Below are 17,049 nucleotides of genomic sequence, written 5' to 3'. Positions count from 1 at the left end.
CGATCTGCAGGGATAGGGGGAGTGGTAGTTTAGCCCAGGGGGGGTGGCTTCACCCCCTCGTGGCTACGATCGCTCTGATTGGCTGTTGAAAGTGAAACTGCCAATCAGAGCGATTTGTAATATTTCACCCATTATAACGGGTGAAATATTACAATCCAGCCATGGCCGATGCTGAAATATCATCGGCCATGGCTGGAAATACTAGTGTGCCCCCACCCCACCCCTCCGATCGCCCCCCCACCCCCCCGATCTGGCCGGTACACTGCTCCGGCTCCCCTCCGTCCAGTGCTCCGCTCCCCCCCGTGCTCGTGTCCGCTCCCCCCGTGCTCCAATCACCCCCCCGTGCTCCAATCACCCCCCCTGCACTCCGATCCACCCCCCCCGTGCTCCGTTCCACCCCCCCGTGCTCCGTTCCAGCCCCCCCGTGCTCCGTTCCACGCCCCCCGCGCTCCGTTCCACCCCTCCCGCGCTCCGATTCCCCCCCCCGTGCTCCGATCCCCCCCCCCGTGGTCCCCCCCCACCCTATCATACTTACCGATCCAGCCGTGGTCCCGTCCGTCTTCTCCCGGGCGCCGCCATCTTCCAAAATGGCGGGCGCATGCGCAGTGCGCCCGCCGAATCTGCCGGCCGGCAGATTCGTTCCAAAGTGCATTTTGATCACTGAGATATAATCTATCTCAGTGATCAAAATAAAAAAAATAATAAATGACCCCCCCCCCCCCTTTGTCACCCCCATAGGTAGGGACAATAAAAAAATAAAGAAATTATTTTTTTTCCACTAATGTTAGAATAGGGTTAGGGGTAGGGTTAGGGTTAGGGGTAGGGTTAGGGTTAGGGGTAGGGTTAGGGTTAGGGGTAGGGTTAGGGTTAGGGTTAGGGGTAGGGTTAGGGGTAGGGTTAGGGTTAGGGGTAGGGTTAGGGGTAGGGTTAGGGGTAGGGTTAGGGCTAGGGTTAGGGCTAGGAATGTGCACACGTATTCTGGTCCTCTGCGGATTTTTCCGCTGCGGATTTGATAAATCCGCAGTGCTAAACCGCTGCGGATTTATGGCGGATTTACCGCGTTTTTTTCTGCGCATTTCACTGCGGTTTTACAATTGCGATTTTCTATTGGAGCAGATGTAAAACCGCTGCGGAATCCGCACAAAGAAGTGACATGCTGCGGAATGTAAACCGCTGCGTTTCCGTGCAGTTTTTCCGCAGCATGTGTACAGCGATTTTTGTTTCCCATAGGTTTACATTGAACTGTACACTCATGGGAAACTGCTGCGGATCCGCAGCGTGTGCACATACCTTTAGAATTAGGCTATGTGCACACGGTGCGGATTTGGCTGCGGATCCGCAGCAGTGTTCCATCAGGTTTACAGTACCATGTAAACATATGAAAAACCAAATCCGCTGTGCCCATGGTGCGGAATATACCGCGCGGGAACGCTGCGTTGTATTTTCCGCAGCATGTCAATTCTTTGTGCGGATTCCGCAGCGTTTTACACCTGTTCCTCAATAGGAATCCGCAGGTGAAATCCGCACAAAAAACACTGGAAATCCGCGGAAAATCCGCAGGTAAAACACAGTGCCTTTTACCCGCAGATTTTTCAAAAATGGTGCGGAAATATCTCACACGAATCCGCAACGTGGGCACATGGCCTTAGGGTTGTGGTTAGGGTTAGGGGTGTGTTGGGGTTAGTGTTGTGGTTAGGGGTGTGTTGGGGTTAGTGTTGTGGTTAGGGGTGTGTTGGGGTTAGGGTTGTGATTAGGATTATGGCTACAGTTGGGATTAGGGTTAGGGGTGTGTTGGGGTTAGTGTTGGAGGTAGAATTGAGGGGTTACCACTGTTTAGGCACATCAGGGGTCTCCAAACGCAACATGGCGCCACCATTGATTCCAGCCAATCTCGTATTCAAAAAGTCAAATGGTGCTCCCTCACTTCCGAGCCCTGACGTGTGCCCAAACAGTGGTTTACCCCCACATATGGGGTACCAGCATACTCAGGACAAACTGCGCAACAATTACTGGGGTCCAATTTCTCCTGTTACCCTTGTGAATCTAAAAAAATGCTTGCTAAAACATAATTTTTGAGGAAAGAAAAATGATTTTTTATTTTCACGGCTCTGCGTTGTAAACGTCTGTGAAGCACTTGGGGGTTCAAAGTGCTCACCACATATCTAGATAAGTTCCTTGGGGGGTCTAGTTTCTAAAATGGGGTCACTTGTGGGGGGTCTCTACTGTTTAGGCACACCAGGGGCTCTGCAAACGCAACGTGACACCCGCAGACCATTCCATCAAAGTCTGCATTTCAAAAGTCACTACTTCCCTTCTGAGCCCCGACGTGTGCCCAAACAGTGGTTTACCCCCACATATGGGGTATCAGCGTACTCAGGAGAAACTGGACAACAACTTTTGGGGTCCAATTTCTCCTGTAACCCTTGGGAAAATAAAAAATTCTGGGCTAAATAATTATTTTTGAGGAAAGAAAACGTATTTATTATTTTCACGGCTCTGCATTATAAACTTCTATGAAGCACTTGGGGGTTCAAAGTGCTCACCACACATCTAGATAAGTTCCTTTCAGGGTCTAGTTTCCAAAATGGGGTCACTTGTGGGGGGTTTCTACTGTTTAGGCACATCAGGGGCTCTGCAAACGCAACGTGACGCCCACAGAGCATTCCATCAAAGTCTGCATTTCAAAACGTCACTACTTCAATTCCAAGCCCCGGCATGTGCCCAAACAGTAGTTTACCCCCACATATGGGGTATCACCGTACTCAGGAGAAACTGGACAACAACTTTTGGGGTCAAATTTCTCCTGTTACCCTTGGGAAAATTAAAAAATTCTGGGCTAAATAATTATTTTTGAGGAAAGAAAACGTATTTATTATTTTCACGGCTCTGCATTATAAACTTCTATGAAGCACTTGGGGGTTCAAAGTGCTCACCACACATCTAGATAAGTTCCTTTGGGGGTCTAGTTTCCAAAATGGGGTCACTTGTGGGGGGTTTCTACTGTTAAGCCACATCAGGGGCTCTGCAAACGCAACGTGACGCCCACAGAGCATTCCATCAAAGTCTGCATTTCAAAACGTCACTACTTCACTTCCGAGCCCCGGCATGTGCCCAAACAGTGATTTACCCCCACATATGGGGTATCAGCGTACTCAGGAGAAACTGGACAACAACTTTTGGGGTCAAATTTCTCCTGTTACCCTTGGGAAAATAAAAAATTGCAGGCTAAAAGATCATTTTTGAGAAAATAATTTTTTTTTTTATTTTCATGGCTCTGCGTTATAAACTTCTGTGAAGCACTTGGGGGTTCAAAGTCCTCACCACACATCTAGATTAGTTCCTTTGGGGGTCTAGTTTCCAAAATGGTGTCATTTCTGGGGGATCTCCAATGTTTAAGCACACAGGGGCTCTCCAAACGTGACATGGTGTCCGCTAATGATTGGAGCTAATTTTCCATTTAAAAAGCCAAATGGCGTGCCATCCCTTCCGAGCCCTGCCGTGCGCCCAAACAGTGGTTTACCCCCACATATGGGGTATCAGCGTACTCAGGACAAACTGGACAACAATATTTGGGGTCCAATTTCTCCCATTATCCTTGGCAAAATAGGAAATTCCAGGCTAAAAAATCATTTTTGAGGAAAGAAAAATTATTTTTTATTTTCATGGCTCTGCGTTATAAACTTCTGTGAAGCACCTGGGGGTTTAAAGTGCTCAATATGCATCTAGATAAGTTCCTTGGGGGGTCTAGTTTCCAAAATGGGGTCACTTGTGGGGGAGCTCCAATGTTTAGGCACACAGGGGGCTCTCCAAACGCGACATGGTGTCCGCTAACAATTGGAGCTAATTTTCCATTCAAAAAGTCAAATGGCGCGCCTTCCCTTCCGAGCCCTGCCGTGTGCCCAAACAGTGGTTTACCCCCACATATGAGGTATCGGCGTACTCGGGAGAAATTGCCCAACAAATTTTATGATCCATTTTATCCTACTGCCCATGTAAAAATGAAAAAATTGAGGCGAAAATAATTTTTTTGTGAAAAAAAAGTACTTTTTCATTTTTACAGATCAATTTGTGAAGCACCTGAGGGTTTAAAGTGCTCACTAGGCATCTAAATAAGTTCCTTGGGGGGTCTAGTTTCCAAAATGGGGTCACTTGTGGGGGAGCGCCAATGTTTAGGCACACAGGAGCTATCCAAACGCGACATGGTGTCCGCTAACGATGGAAATAATTTTTCATTCAAAAAGTCAAATGGCGCTCCTTCCCTTCCGAGCCTTACCATGTGCCCAAACAGTGGTTTACCCCCACATGTGAGGTATTGGTGTACTCAGGAGAAATTGCCCAACACATTTTAGGATCCATTTTATCCTGTTGCCCATGTGAAAATGAAAAAATTGAGGCTAAAAGAATTTTTTTGTGAAAAAAAAGTACTTTTTCATTTTTACGGATCAATTTGTGAAGCACCTGGGGGTTCAAAGTGCTCACTATGCATCTAGATAAGTTCCTTGGGGCGTCTAGTTTCCAAAATGGGGTCATTTGTGGGGGAGCTCCAATTTTTAGGCACACGGGGGCTCTCCAAACGTGACATGGTGTCCGCTAAAGAGTGGAGCCAATTTTTGATTCAAAAAGTCAAATGGCGCTCCTTCCCTTCCAAGCCCTGCTGTGCGCCCAAACAGTGGTTTACCCCCACATATGAGGTATCAGCGTACTCAGGACAAATTGGACAACAACTTTCGTGGTTCAGTTTCTCCTTTTACCATTGGGAAAATAAAAAAATTGTTGCTAAAAGATAATTTTTGTGACTAAAAAGTTAAATGTTCATTTTTTCCTTCCATGTTGCTTCTGCTGCTGTGAAGCACCTGAAGGGTTAATAAACTTCTTGAATGTGGTTTTGAGTACCTTGAGGGGTGCAGTTTTTAGAATGGTGTCACTTTTGGGTATTTTCAGCCATATAGACCCCTCAAACTGACTTCAAATGTGAGGTGGTCCCTAAAAAAAATGGTTTTGTAAATTTCGTTGTAAAAATGACAAATCGCTGGTCAAATTTTAACCCTTATAACTTCCTAACAAAAAAAAATTTTGTTTCCAAAATTGTGCTGATGTAAAGTAAACATGTGGGAAATGTTATTTATTAACTATTTTGTGTCACATATCTCTCTGGTTTAACAGAATAAAAATTCAAAATGTGAAAATTGCGAAATTTTCAAAATTTTCGCCAAATTTCCGTGTTTATCACAAATAAATGCAGAATTTATTGACCTAAATTTACCACTAACATGAAGCCCAATATGTCACGAAAAAACAATCTCAGAACCGCTAGGATCCGTTGAAGCGTTCCTGAGTTATTACCTCATAAAGGGACACTGGTCAGAATTGCAAAAAACGGCAAGGTCTTTAAGGTCAAAATAGGCTGGGTCTTGAAGGGGTTAAGGGTCTCACCCTGTTGTTTCTTCCCTTAGGACAGTAGCTTTTTCTCAGTTGCTTTTTAGGGGTCTCACCCTGTCGTTTCTTCCCTTAGGACAGTAGGTTTTTCTCAGTTGCTTTTTAGGGGTCCCACCTTGTCGTTTCTTCCCTTAGGACAGTAGTTTTTTCTCAGTTGCTTTTTAGGGGTCTCACCCTGTCGTTTCTTCCCTTAACAGTAGGTTTTTCTCAGTTGCTTTTTAGGGGTCTCACCCTGTCGTTTCTTCCCTTAGGACAGTAGCTTTTTCTCAGTTGCTTGTTAGGGGTCTCACCCTGTCGTTTCTTCCCTTAGGACAGTAGTTTTTTCTCAGTTGCTTTTTAGGGGTCTCACCCTGTCGTTTCTTCCCTTAACAGTAGGTTTTTCTCAGTTGCTTTTTAGGGGTCTCACCCTGTCGTTTCTTCCCTTAGGACAGTAGCTTTTTCTCAGTTGCTTGTTAGGGGTCTCACCCTGTCGTTTCTTCCCTTAGGACAGTAGCTTTTTCTCAGTTGCTTGTTAGGGGTCTCACCCTGTCGTTTCTTCCCTTAGGACAGTAGCTTTTTCTCAGTCTCACCTTGTCGTTTCTTCTCTTAGGACAGTAGGTTTTTCTCAGTTGCCTTTTAGGGGTCTCACCCTGTCATTTCTTCCCTTAGGACAGTAGCCGTTGGCAGTTGCTTTTTAGGGGTCTCACCCCTTAGCACAGTAGCTGCTGGCAGAGGGGTCTGGCAGCTGCATATTCCCCTCTCCCCATTGAATCAAACATTTGCAGTGGTGTAATTGTCCTGATGAGCTTTTCTTGCCCTCAGCCTTCTGTACGATGACCCTATAGTTCCCGTGTCAGTAGGACGCTGACATCACAGAGGCGCGGACCCGAGAGCTCGGACTTTCCATGTTCCCTCCTCCCCCCCCCAGCTGCGCTATGAAGGGTGACAGTAACTGCACAGATTGGATGGAAATTTCAGACACTGGAGCATTGTGTCACCATCGCTTCATGTCAATGTATTCACCACGATGTCACCAACAAGGTCCCACACATGGAAGAATTCCCAGTGCCCCCCATACCGGAGGTCTTACATGACCTGTGACCTGAATATGACATGGCTGCCGTCTTCCCTTCATGGACACTGGCGGACAGAGCAGATTAATGATTTGGGGCTGTGGGGCGTATTCACATTTTGCTGTAATTTTTGTTCTTGGCGCTATTTTCTGGATTGTCTGATGTTTTGCAGGGAGGACAGACGGCGCTGATGCTGGGAGTCAGCCATGGCCGCTCCGACATGGTAAAAGTCTTACTGGAGTGCGGGGCGGATGTGAACCTGGCGGCTGACGACGGAGAAACCGCTCTGATCATCGCCTGCCAAGTGGGCAATGTGGAAATCGTGAAGTTACTGGTCTCTCACCCAGACTGTGACGTGGAACGGACCGATAAGGTAGCGGCTTCTCTCCGCTCTAAACTTCTGACTTTTGGAGGCAACAAATTAGCCCAAATTAATTGACACATTTGTGTATTTATAAATAAGTCAGGTGACAATATTGAATACCTAACATAGGGCATCAATATCTGATTGTGGGGGTCCAACCCCCGACGCCCCCATTATGTGCTGCTACCTGGGGCCACAGCGCCATACTCTGTGTAGTGGCCGTTCTCCGTACTGCTGCTCCGATGGCGGCACTTTTGTATTGATGAGTTCATATTTTGGCTGATACGTCACCTGCAATTTACTGTATCGTCCTCCGGCTGCTTTCTGTCTCTGCTCCATTAGCACACAGCTATGATCAGTGAGTCCATGGTAGTCTGCAATCCACCTCCCATTCTCATCACCCATGCTTTACACTGCAGCTCTGCTCGGTTATATTGGCTTCTGTGTATAAGCACAGGCGAAGAAGAAAGACAGTGCCTGAAGAGATCTCAGGGGATATGAGGACTGTGGAGAAGTATTGGGCACCTTATTTTAACTATTTATGTGCCGGCTCCTACAAATTTGTAAATTTCTTAACAATGATACCGTAAATACTTATCATGTAAAACCGCAAAATGAACTCGGAACCACTACAACTTGTACAATAAATTCACACACAGGTGCAATAATAATTATAATTAAAAATAATGAATGCTGGAATATAAATGGTTAAAATATAGGATTTAAAGGGATTTTATTCATTGACATCCACAGTGTCTGTATGTACAGGAGTCCAGTAGGCGGTGCCACTCAGTGACTGACAGTCTTCTCTGTATAACAGTACGTGCAGAGATAGCTGTCAATCACTGGCAGCACCGCCCACTGGACTCCTAATGCATACAGTCACCATGGATATCAATGCACAAAATACAAGTTATATGAAACATTTACCACAACCCCGTATCTCATTGTGCTCGGCTTCTCCTCCTCTATACTGCGCTGTTCACACATCACACTGAGGCCTGTACGAGGAAAGTGCTGCATATGGCGGTATTGGGAGAACGGAAAAATCCACTCCCCCCGAGCTCTAGAATATGCAGACGTCTCATATGTACCAGAGACCACCCAAACAGGGCCAGACAATCCCCCCACCAAGGAGTCCGCACCATCCGCCGGCCTCCTCTATAGGAATCTGTGGTTATGAACTTTATCACATTGGACGTCAAAACCGGAGTAAAGTCAGATTATTCCACATACTACAACTCCCACTGTGCGCGGCTGCTCCGAGAGATGCTTCACTAGTGCTCAGCGGCCCCGCCGTCACACACCCTTAGCTCTATATACACTGCGCAGCTTATCGCGTTACATCCGGCTGTGCCCGCAGAGCTCTGTATACACTGCGCAGCTTATCGCGTTACATCCGGCTGTGCCCGCAGAGCTCTGTATACACTGCGCAGCTTATCGCGTTACATCCGGCTGTGCCCGCAGAGCTCTGTATACACTGTGCAGGTTATCTCATGCCCGCAGACTTCTGCATACACTGCGCAGCTTATTGCGTTACATCCGGCTGTGCCCGCAGAGCTCTGTATACACTGCGCAGCTTATCTCATGCCCGCAGACTTCTGCATACACTGCGCAGCTTATCGCGTTACATCCGGCTGTGCCCGCAGAGCTCTGTATACACTGCGCAGCTTATCGCGTTACATCCGGCTGTGCCCGCAGAGCTCTGTATACACTGTGCAGGTTATCTCATGCCCGCAGACTTCTGCATACACTGCGCAGCTTATTGCGTTACATCCGGCTGTGCCCGCAGAGCTCTGTATACACTGCGCAGCTTATCTCATGCCCGCAGACTTCTGCATACACTGCGCAGCTTATCGCGTTACATCCGGCTGTGCCCGCAGAGCTCTGTATACACTGCGCAGCTTATCGCGTTACATCCGGCTGTGCCCGCAGAGCTCTGCATACACTGCGCAGCTTATCTCATGCCCGCAGACTTCTGCATACACTGCGCAGCTTATTGCGTTACATTCGGCTGTGCCCGCAGAGCTCTGTATACACTGCGCAGCTTAGCTCATGTCCGCAGACTTCTGCATACACTGCGTAGCTTATCGCGTGCCCGCAGAGCTCTGTATACATGCCCTTATCACTGAACCGCTTAGCCATCCTAATACAGATACGCTCGGCCTGTGTCCGCTGGCTGGAATTATCCTGATGGATTGTCTCCCAGACTTTCACTGTTCTTTTTTTACTTTCCAATTAGATTTTTTTGTGCCCCCAAAGTATCTAATCTATTCTATTGGGTCACATCAGCAGCAATCTCTGTAGATACGTCGGAGAATATCTCCGCACACATGAGCCCGTACTTTGAGGCGACTTTACAGCTTTTTACATCGCTGATAAAAGTCCAAATCTGCTTGATAATCTGGAGTGCTGCCTTTATTTGTTTGGAGATATTCATGTATCTATCAATATATCCAGGTCTCATACCTTGTATCTATCTCACATCTATCTCTAAGGTCATGTACCCACAATCAGGATATAGCAGCGTATTTTCACTGAATCCAAAGCGCTGCGTTCTAATCACGCAGGTAAATCTGCATGTGTCTGGCTATCATCATACTATTGGTTGGGGGCATCATACTGTGTTTAAGTGGGTAATTATACAGTATGGGGGTATCATATTGTGTGTTGGCGGGGTATCATATGATGTTTAAATGGGTCATCATACTGTGTGGGGGAACAAAGTATGATGATGGCTGGACCATCATGGTAAATACATCATTGTAAATACACACCTGTACTTTGTATCTCCCCCACCTCATTGTAGATTGTAAGCTCTCACGAGCAGGGTCATTTTATTTTGCTTTATTACTGTATTGTTAACATTGTTACCTATGACTGTTGTGTTTGAAACTGTTAAACTGTAAAGCGCTGCGGAATATGTTGGCGCTATATAAATAAAGATTATTATTATTATGATGACCCACTTAAACACAATATTATGTCCCCACACACACAGTATGCTGCCCCCTCGTACACAATATGATGGCACCACACAATATAAAGACCCACTTAAACACAATATTGTTTGGGGGGCAGCATACTGGGGGGGAAGCTGCGATACAAGGGCTAAATAGCAGGAGCAGAATAATTTATAACATTAATAGAAAGCAGTGAATGACAAGGTTTTGATTTGTGGCTACAGTAAAGAATACAATAAATCCAATCGTCACATATCGGCAGCAGCAGACGAAATTCTGCTCAATATTCAGGGGTAACATGAATATAACATAACGGGCAGAATTGTGTTAGGCAGGTTGGTTCGGCCTCCACAACAGTAATGGTGTCTCACGCGGGAAACGTGAACTTCCCCCACCCGCCCTGACTATGATATACTTGTATAATTCTGCCTCTTTAGTCACACGGACTTTGTGCCATTGTGATCTTCTTCGCCCTCTGCATCGAGAGGATCTGCCACATTACGGAAAATACAGGACCCTGGGGAGCGATGGAAATGAGCGTTCATCTGTTTACACTAGAAATATTCTACATATTTCCTTCATCATTAATAACTTCAGTAATAAAAAGCTGCAGATTGTTGGTAAATTCCTTCTAGATAATGACGGCGTGAGTTGTGGGCGCAGGTGATATCACAGGTAGACGTTCCCGTCGCCATCACATGTACACGTTGTGGGACATTTCCACCCCTAAGTTTGGGTAAATGTAATGGAACGGCGACCGTACAGGGAGTTATTTCCATCACCTTCATTCGATGGCCGTCACCAGGTCAGATGGGGACAGTTTTTGCTCTTATTTTATTCCTGTTGCTCCTCTGAGTAGAACAGTTTTTGCTTTTGGCCTATAGGTTCCTGTTTTGGGCAATTTTTGTGCCATATTGCAAAAAGTGGCCAAAAAAACATTAAAGGCAAAAATAAAGACCATTTTTTACTTTGAACAAAATTCATGAAAAATGTAGAAAAATGTATGGAAAAAATAAAAAAGAATTCAAAATGGTAAAATCGGTACATTAGACTTTTCTGCACGTCTTACCCTTAATTTCCACATGTAAGACCCGCGATATTTGTAAGCCGATGGTATGGTTCCCACTGGTCGGTCAAAACTCACCGCCATGCACATCTCCATGGTTTTCTAATTATTTAAAATGATTGCTAATGGCGTCTTCAGCGGCCACTGCATGGGACACACTCCCTTTAATAGCCGATCCTGGCAGTTCCGACACCATTAATGATTTTTGCCATTTTCGTCCTCATGTTACAGTAAAATGAAATCATCACAAAAGCCACAGGTAGTAAGCAACAAACACATAGAAAACCCTAAAAAGTGCGACAAACTCAGCTCTGCTACATCACTGGAGGAATTTTTGCACCCGGAGGCGTGGGGTTTTCTGGCGAGGGCTCGGAGTAACCTCTTTATGACATACCTTTCTGATCTTTATAGCTAACCTGAATATTTTTTTTCTTTGTCGTTTTTGGAACAGGCTGGTAACTCCGCTTTGTCTATTGTGCTGGATTCCGCCCACAGTGAGATTGCAGAAGTCCTACAAGCCCACACAGAGCCCCGACGTCCCTGCCCCTCCACTGACACGGGAGAAGGAGGCTCATTGTAAACAAGTATGGAGGACAAAAGACTCATTCTTCTGCGCACTCGCTCCGCTCCGAACAGTGAGTGCGGATCTCATCCATCTCTGCATTGTCTACATTTACACTCAACTATTCCAAGTATGTGTATATGGCCGCGCGATCCGACATGGCGAGGTCGATTCCTCTGACTTCTGCAGGAATGGCATGCTTATAGAGAATATTTATTTAAAAAAAAAAAATTTGGTGCAGACTTTTGTTATTTTCAAAAACTTTCACATTTTAGCCCTCAAATTTTGCATGCTCTTTTTATTTTTGGGATATCTACATTTTTGCATTACCGCTGCCATCCCAAACACAAGATTTCGGCCAGAGCAACAATATTTATTTTAACGTTTTTCTAAACAGTTCATTGTACCGCAGCGCATGTTACACTGCTGCCTCCGCCGCGATCCACACCTCAATGAATGGAGTTACCGAATTTAATGCAACAAATTTAAAACCTCTTTGCACAATATTTTTTTAAGGTTTCAAGAAGATCAAGTGAAATGTGCATGAGAAAAGATCTATAAAATGGCCCTACATGTGTCCTAGAAGTGCGCACTTAGGGGACTTTTTAAGGGATGTCACAGTGATGTCATAGCACAGGATGACACAGTGCTGTCATAGCACAGGATGACACAGTGATGTCATAGCACAGGATTTTATACTTTGTATCCATCACTGATGTGCTTTAAGAGAGTCCTTATCAGGCAGCACTCCAGGGGCCAAATACAGCAGAGCCAGGCACAGGAAGTTTATTTTATTGAACGGAGTTTTTCTACACTAAGCGACTGTGGCTTATCCATAGGGCATGACATAAGTGCCTGATAGGTGAGGATCCAAGAGTAGCAATGAGCGGACCCATGGAAATTCGGGGTTCTGGTACCTGACCCGAACTTTATTCCAAAGTTTGGTTCAGGTATCAGGACTGTACCTGAACCCAAACCCTATTGAAAACAACAGGCACCTGAACTTTGGGTCTGGGTAAGACGTTCGGGTTCACTTATCTCTATCCAAGACGCAACTATGAATTTCCAGCCTTCGCTTTACCCATACAAACCTATGCCTACTGTATATACACGCCATAAATGTTTACGATTGGAACATCCCTTTAAGAATAATAAGCACAAACTAAGTTCAGCACATTTTTTTTTTTAAGCTGCCAGTCGATAAGACCGTTCAGAGCAGCCGGGGGCTCAGATTCAGGGATTTTTCTATGTATTATTATTTTTTTAAGTGGGGGTTGGAGCGATCAAACCTGACACCCAATCAGCTTCCAGCTCTCAGGTCCCATGCTATAAGAACATTGCAATGTGATTGGTTGCTTTGGGCAATCACAATATTTTTCCCCCTTTTTTTTATTATTAATGATTTCTGGGTCTCGGAAAAGCGCAATCATAAAGGATTATTTCTTAATCGTACCTCTATGCCCTTCAACCCTTTCCATATGGCATAAATATACAAGAACAACACTAGTACTGCTGCTGGGATTTGTAGTTCTATAGTACGTTTACAGCTGTAAATGGCAAATACTGGAGCTAGAATAAATATAAAATCTCATCGTTACATACTCTGAAAATCTCCCGCGTTTGATCCTTGATCATCGCAATGAATCCTCATATATATTCATTAGAGGCGCAGCCCCTCTCCAGCCCCCAAACCACAGCATTAAAGGGATTGTCCTGCACTTTAGGATAAAAGTGACTGATTTCTGTCAAAAAACAGGTCCTCCCCTGGGTACAGGCTGTGTGTGGTAGTGCAGCTCAGCGCCCTTAACTTCCATTACCAGACACCATCCGTGGAGAGCGGTGCTGTGTTTCTGGAAGAGGCAGCCATGTTTTCCTATGTTCTAGGAAAACATTTTTAAAAAGTATCTTTACATTAGAATGTGATAACTAATTATGGCTGAGGCTTAAGAATTGTCCACAAAAGAGAAAATGTTTTATTTCCACAATTATATTATAAATAATGGAGCTGCGGCTTCTCATATCTGTCATCTGACATCAGGGCCGCGATGCCGCTCATCACATCAGAGATCACAATGTATTATTTGCATTCCCTGGCGGAGCAGCGATCCTGACGAACACGTCCTGCGACACCACAATACAAGCGTTACCAGACTTATACTTGCTGACGTTCTCCCCTCCGCCATCAGAGAAATAGACTCCGAAGCATCAACCCCATAGAGAGCGGAGTCACTGTTACATGACAGATCTGTATTAGGCAATGTGCACACTATGCGGATTTTACAGCGGGTCCGCAGCAGTTTCTCATGAGTACAATGTCAACCGAAAACGCTGTGCCTATGCAGCGGAAAGAAAACATGCAGAAATGCAGCGGTTTACATTCCGCAGCATGTCAATTCTTTGTGCGGGATCCGCAGCGGGTTTACACCTGCTCCATAATAGAAAACCGCAGGTGTAAAACCGCAGTGGAATCCGCACAAAAACCGCTGTAAATCCGCTGGAAAAACGCAGTGTTTTTGCCCTGCAGATTTATCAAATCCAGTGCAGAAAAATCCGCAGAGGACCATTCTGCGTGTGCACATACCCTATACTCCAGAATAGTGAGTGCAGCTCTAGAGTATAATACAGGAGGTAACTCAGGATCAGTAATGTATGTACACAGTGACTGCACCAGCAGAATAATGAGTGCAGCTCTGGGGTATAATACAGGATGTAACTCCGGATCAGTAATGTAATGTATGTACACAGTGACTGCACCAGCAGAATAGTGAGTGCAGCTCTGGGGTATAATACTTGTGCTTCCCCCATACTCTGGAACTCTCTACCCCAACACATCAGACTTGCGCCTACCATAGAAACATTCAAAAAGAACCTGAAGACTCATCTCTTCCGACAAGCCTACAGCCTGCAGTGATCCTCAACCTACTGAACAGCCGTACAGCCAGCTCTTCCCTCTCCTAGTGTATCCTCACCCACCCCCTGCAGACTGTGAGCCCTCGCGGGCAGGGTCCTCCCTCCTTATGTACTCGTGTGCCTTGTTATCTGCTCATGTTTAATGTATTTGTCTATATTTGCCCCGTATTCACATGTAAAGCGCCATGGAATAAATGGCGCTATAAAAATGTATAATAATAATAATAATAATACAGGATGTAACTCGGGATCAGTAATGTAATGTATGTACACAGTGACTGCACTAGCAGAATAGTGAGTGCAGCTCTAGAGTATAATACAGGAGGTAACTCAGGATCAGTAATGTATGTACACAGTGACTGCACCAGCAGAATAATGAGTGCAGCTCTGGGGTATAATACAGGATGTAACTCAGGATCCGTAATGTAATGTATGTACACAGTGACTGCACCAGCAGGATAGTGAGTGCAGCTCTAGGGTATAATACAGGATGTAACTCAGGATCAGTGCAGGATCAGTAATGTAATGTATGTACACAGTGACTGCACCAGCAGAATAGTGAGTGCAGCTCTGGAGTATAATACAGGATGTAACTTGGGATCAGTAATGTAATGTATGTACACAGTGACTGCACTCACATTGTAGAATGCTGTATATCAGCCCTGAAAGGTGGTGGCCACATCTCATATTGGCCAAACCTGGTGACCGGTTCCCTGTAATTTCTCCTGTGATGTTGCTGAAAGAAAATGTAACACACTCTGTTCGATTTCTGTACGGTCCCAGCAGCAGGACAACCGGTGATCAGCTAATCAGAGACCCTTCTATCGATAAGGAATATACATTGCAGAGGACCCTTTAGCACATAAGTTTAACATTTGTAGGACCAAGGCCGAACCTCAACATGCTAAAGTGCCAAACACCATTAGGTGCAGTGATCGGGTGGAGTGACCGGGGCGCCCGCATAAGATCCAGGCTAGAGAATGGTTAGAAAGCACAATGGGAGTGAGCAGACCTTGTACCGTTCATCTCTCCATACCTCCGCTGTGTATATACACTGTACGTCCATCAGGACGGCGATTACATCCTATTAAACGGCTTCCATGGTTTAACTATTTAAAGCCCAGTTACCCGATGCACTTATCTTTTCTATCTTCTAAAGTTCTCGTATTTTTCTGTAACGGTTTTTGTCTTGCCGCATATTATTCTACCAAGTATTGTTATATATTTTTATGTCAAGTCAAGCAATAAAATATAACTTGCCCTTTGTCGTCCCTTTTCTTTCTGCAAATGATTGATGCGCGTCCAAGCGGTGATTCTTCAGGAGCGCACCTCATCCCAGAAAGTCAGGAGGTAGGAAAGCAATGTGCTCCTGAAGAAAGAGGATGTGACCGCTGCTTTGAGGCCTCCATACACCTTAGATGAGTCGGCCAACTGTGCTGATTTTAGCTATATCATCTGACCATCCAATGAGTATGTGGCCCCCTGACAATTTCCTGGGGCTCATAAGGATTGGGAAGTTGGAGTCTTGGTCCAGGCATTTTTATTACTTACTGCAAAGTCAGAAGTTTCCATCCATTTCATTAGTATTTGGTACTATTGCCCTTAAACTGAATCACTTGGGTCAATCATTTGGGATCTCCTTCCACAAACTTCTCACAATAGTTGGTCTGAATTTGGGCCCATTCCTCCTGACAAAACTGGTGTGACTGATCCAGGTTTGTAGGTCGCCTTGCTCGGATCGGCCTTTTCAGCTTTGCCCATAAATTTTCAATAGGATCGAGATCATGGCCTTATGATGGCCACTCCAAAACACTGACTTTGTTATCCTTAAGCCACTTTACCAGTTTGGCAGTATGCTTCGAGTCATTGTCCATTTGGAAGACCCATTTCTGCCCAAGCTTTATCTTCCTGGCTGATGTCTTTAGATGTTGCTTCAGTATTGCCACATAATCTTCTATTCTCATGATGCCATCTATTTTGCAGTGAAGAACAAGACGTGCACTCTTGCTAAGATTGGTGCAGACTGAACATGGAGGGATTCTCCAGAATGTAGTCAAGAACATCAACAGTCGCACTCAAGAAAAGATATCTTAAGAATATTGTGAGCCAAACATATGGTTTTTTTATTTTGAAACACCAAAAATAGAGGTATCACCGCAGTGTTGCAAGGTAACGTTTCGACCCTCTGGGTCTTTTTCAAACCTTACTTAAGATAGTAGACACGAAAAGGAGGGCACAGATCCCTGGAGAGGTACAGAAGTCCCGTTAGGGGCTATTACTTGGCGGTTGCTGGTGTCTGCAGTCAGTGCCCCCTCCCTACTCCCCCCGTCAGCGCTCACATAGCGTTAAACATATTGCCTTACACCGCGGCTAATGCGGTGTAACGCACTCCGTTAATGCTCCCATTAACCCTCTGTGTTGCCTATTCAGCATCAATAGTAAAAATATATAATGTTAAAAATAATAAAAAATCAGTATATACTCACCCTCCAGCGGCCCCCGAATCCAGCCCAGGCCTGCGCCGCTCCAGTCCCCAGAATGCAATGCGGCAATGACCGGAGATTACGTAGGGGTCTCGTGTGTATATATATATATATGTTTCTAAATATAAAAGTCTTTAATCTATAAAGGGAAATGTAGGAAAGAAAAAACGGAGAATCAAAATTCCAGTGTAGCATTTTTTTTCAGTCATTTTG

At 45.3% G+C, this 17,049-nt stretch overlaps 1 protein-coding gene across 4 annotated transcripts in view; it reads left to right on the top strand.

Moving 5' to 3' along the window:
- The window catches only part of KANK4 (KN motif and ankyrin repeat domains 4), a 102,330-nt gene extending 86,716 nt beyond the window's left edge, over nucleotides 1–15,614 (top strand). For 2 of the 4 annotated variants that reach the window (XM_069738171.1, XM_069738172.1), the window contains 2 exons: nucleotides 6,661–6,861; nucleotides 11,333–15,614. In XM_069738171.1, the coding sequence (XP_069594272.1) occupies nucleotides 6,661–6,861; nucleotides 11,333–11,461 (330 nt within the window). In that variant the 3' untranslated portion in view covers nucleotides 11,462–15,614. The remainder of the gene's footprint in view (nucleotides 1–6,660; nucleotides 6,862–11,332) is intronic. The other 2 variants (XM_069738169.1, XM_069738170.1) reach the window with 1 other exon arrangement.
- Nucleotides 15,615–17,049: the final 1,435 nt, after the last annotated feature.

Source organism: Ranitomeya imitator, chromosome 8 (assembly GCF_032444005.1).
Source record: "Ranitomeya imitator isolate aRanImi1 chromosome 8, aRanImi1.pri, whole genome shotgun sequence".
Taxonomy (NCBI): domain Eukaryota; kingdom Metazoa; phylum Chordata; class Amphibia; order Anura; family Dendrobatidae; genus Ranitomeya; species Ranitomeya imitator.
Note: the sequence above shows the minus strand (reverse complement) of the source record. Positions and strands in the feature narration are given on the sequence as shown.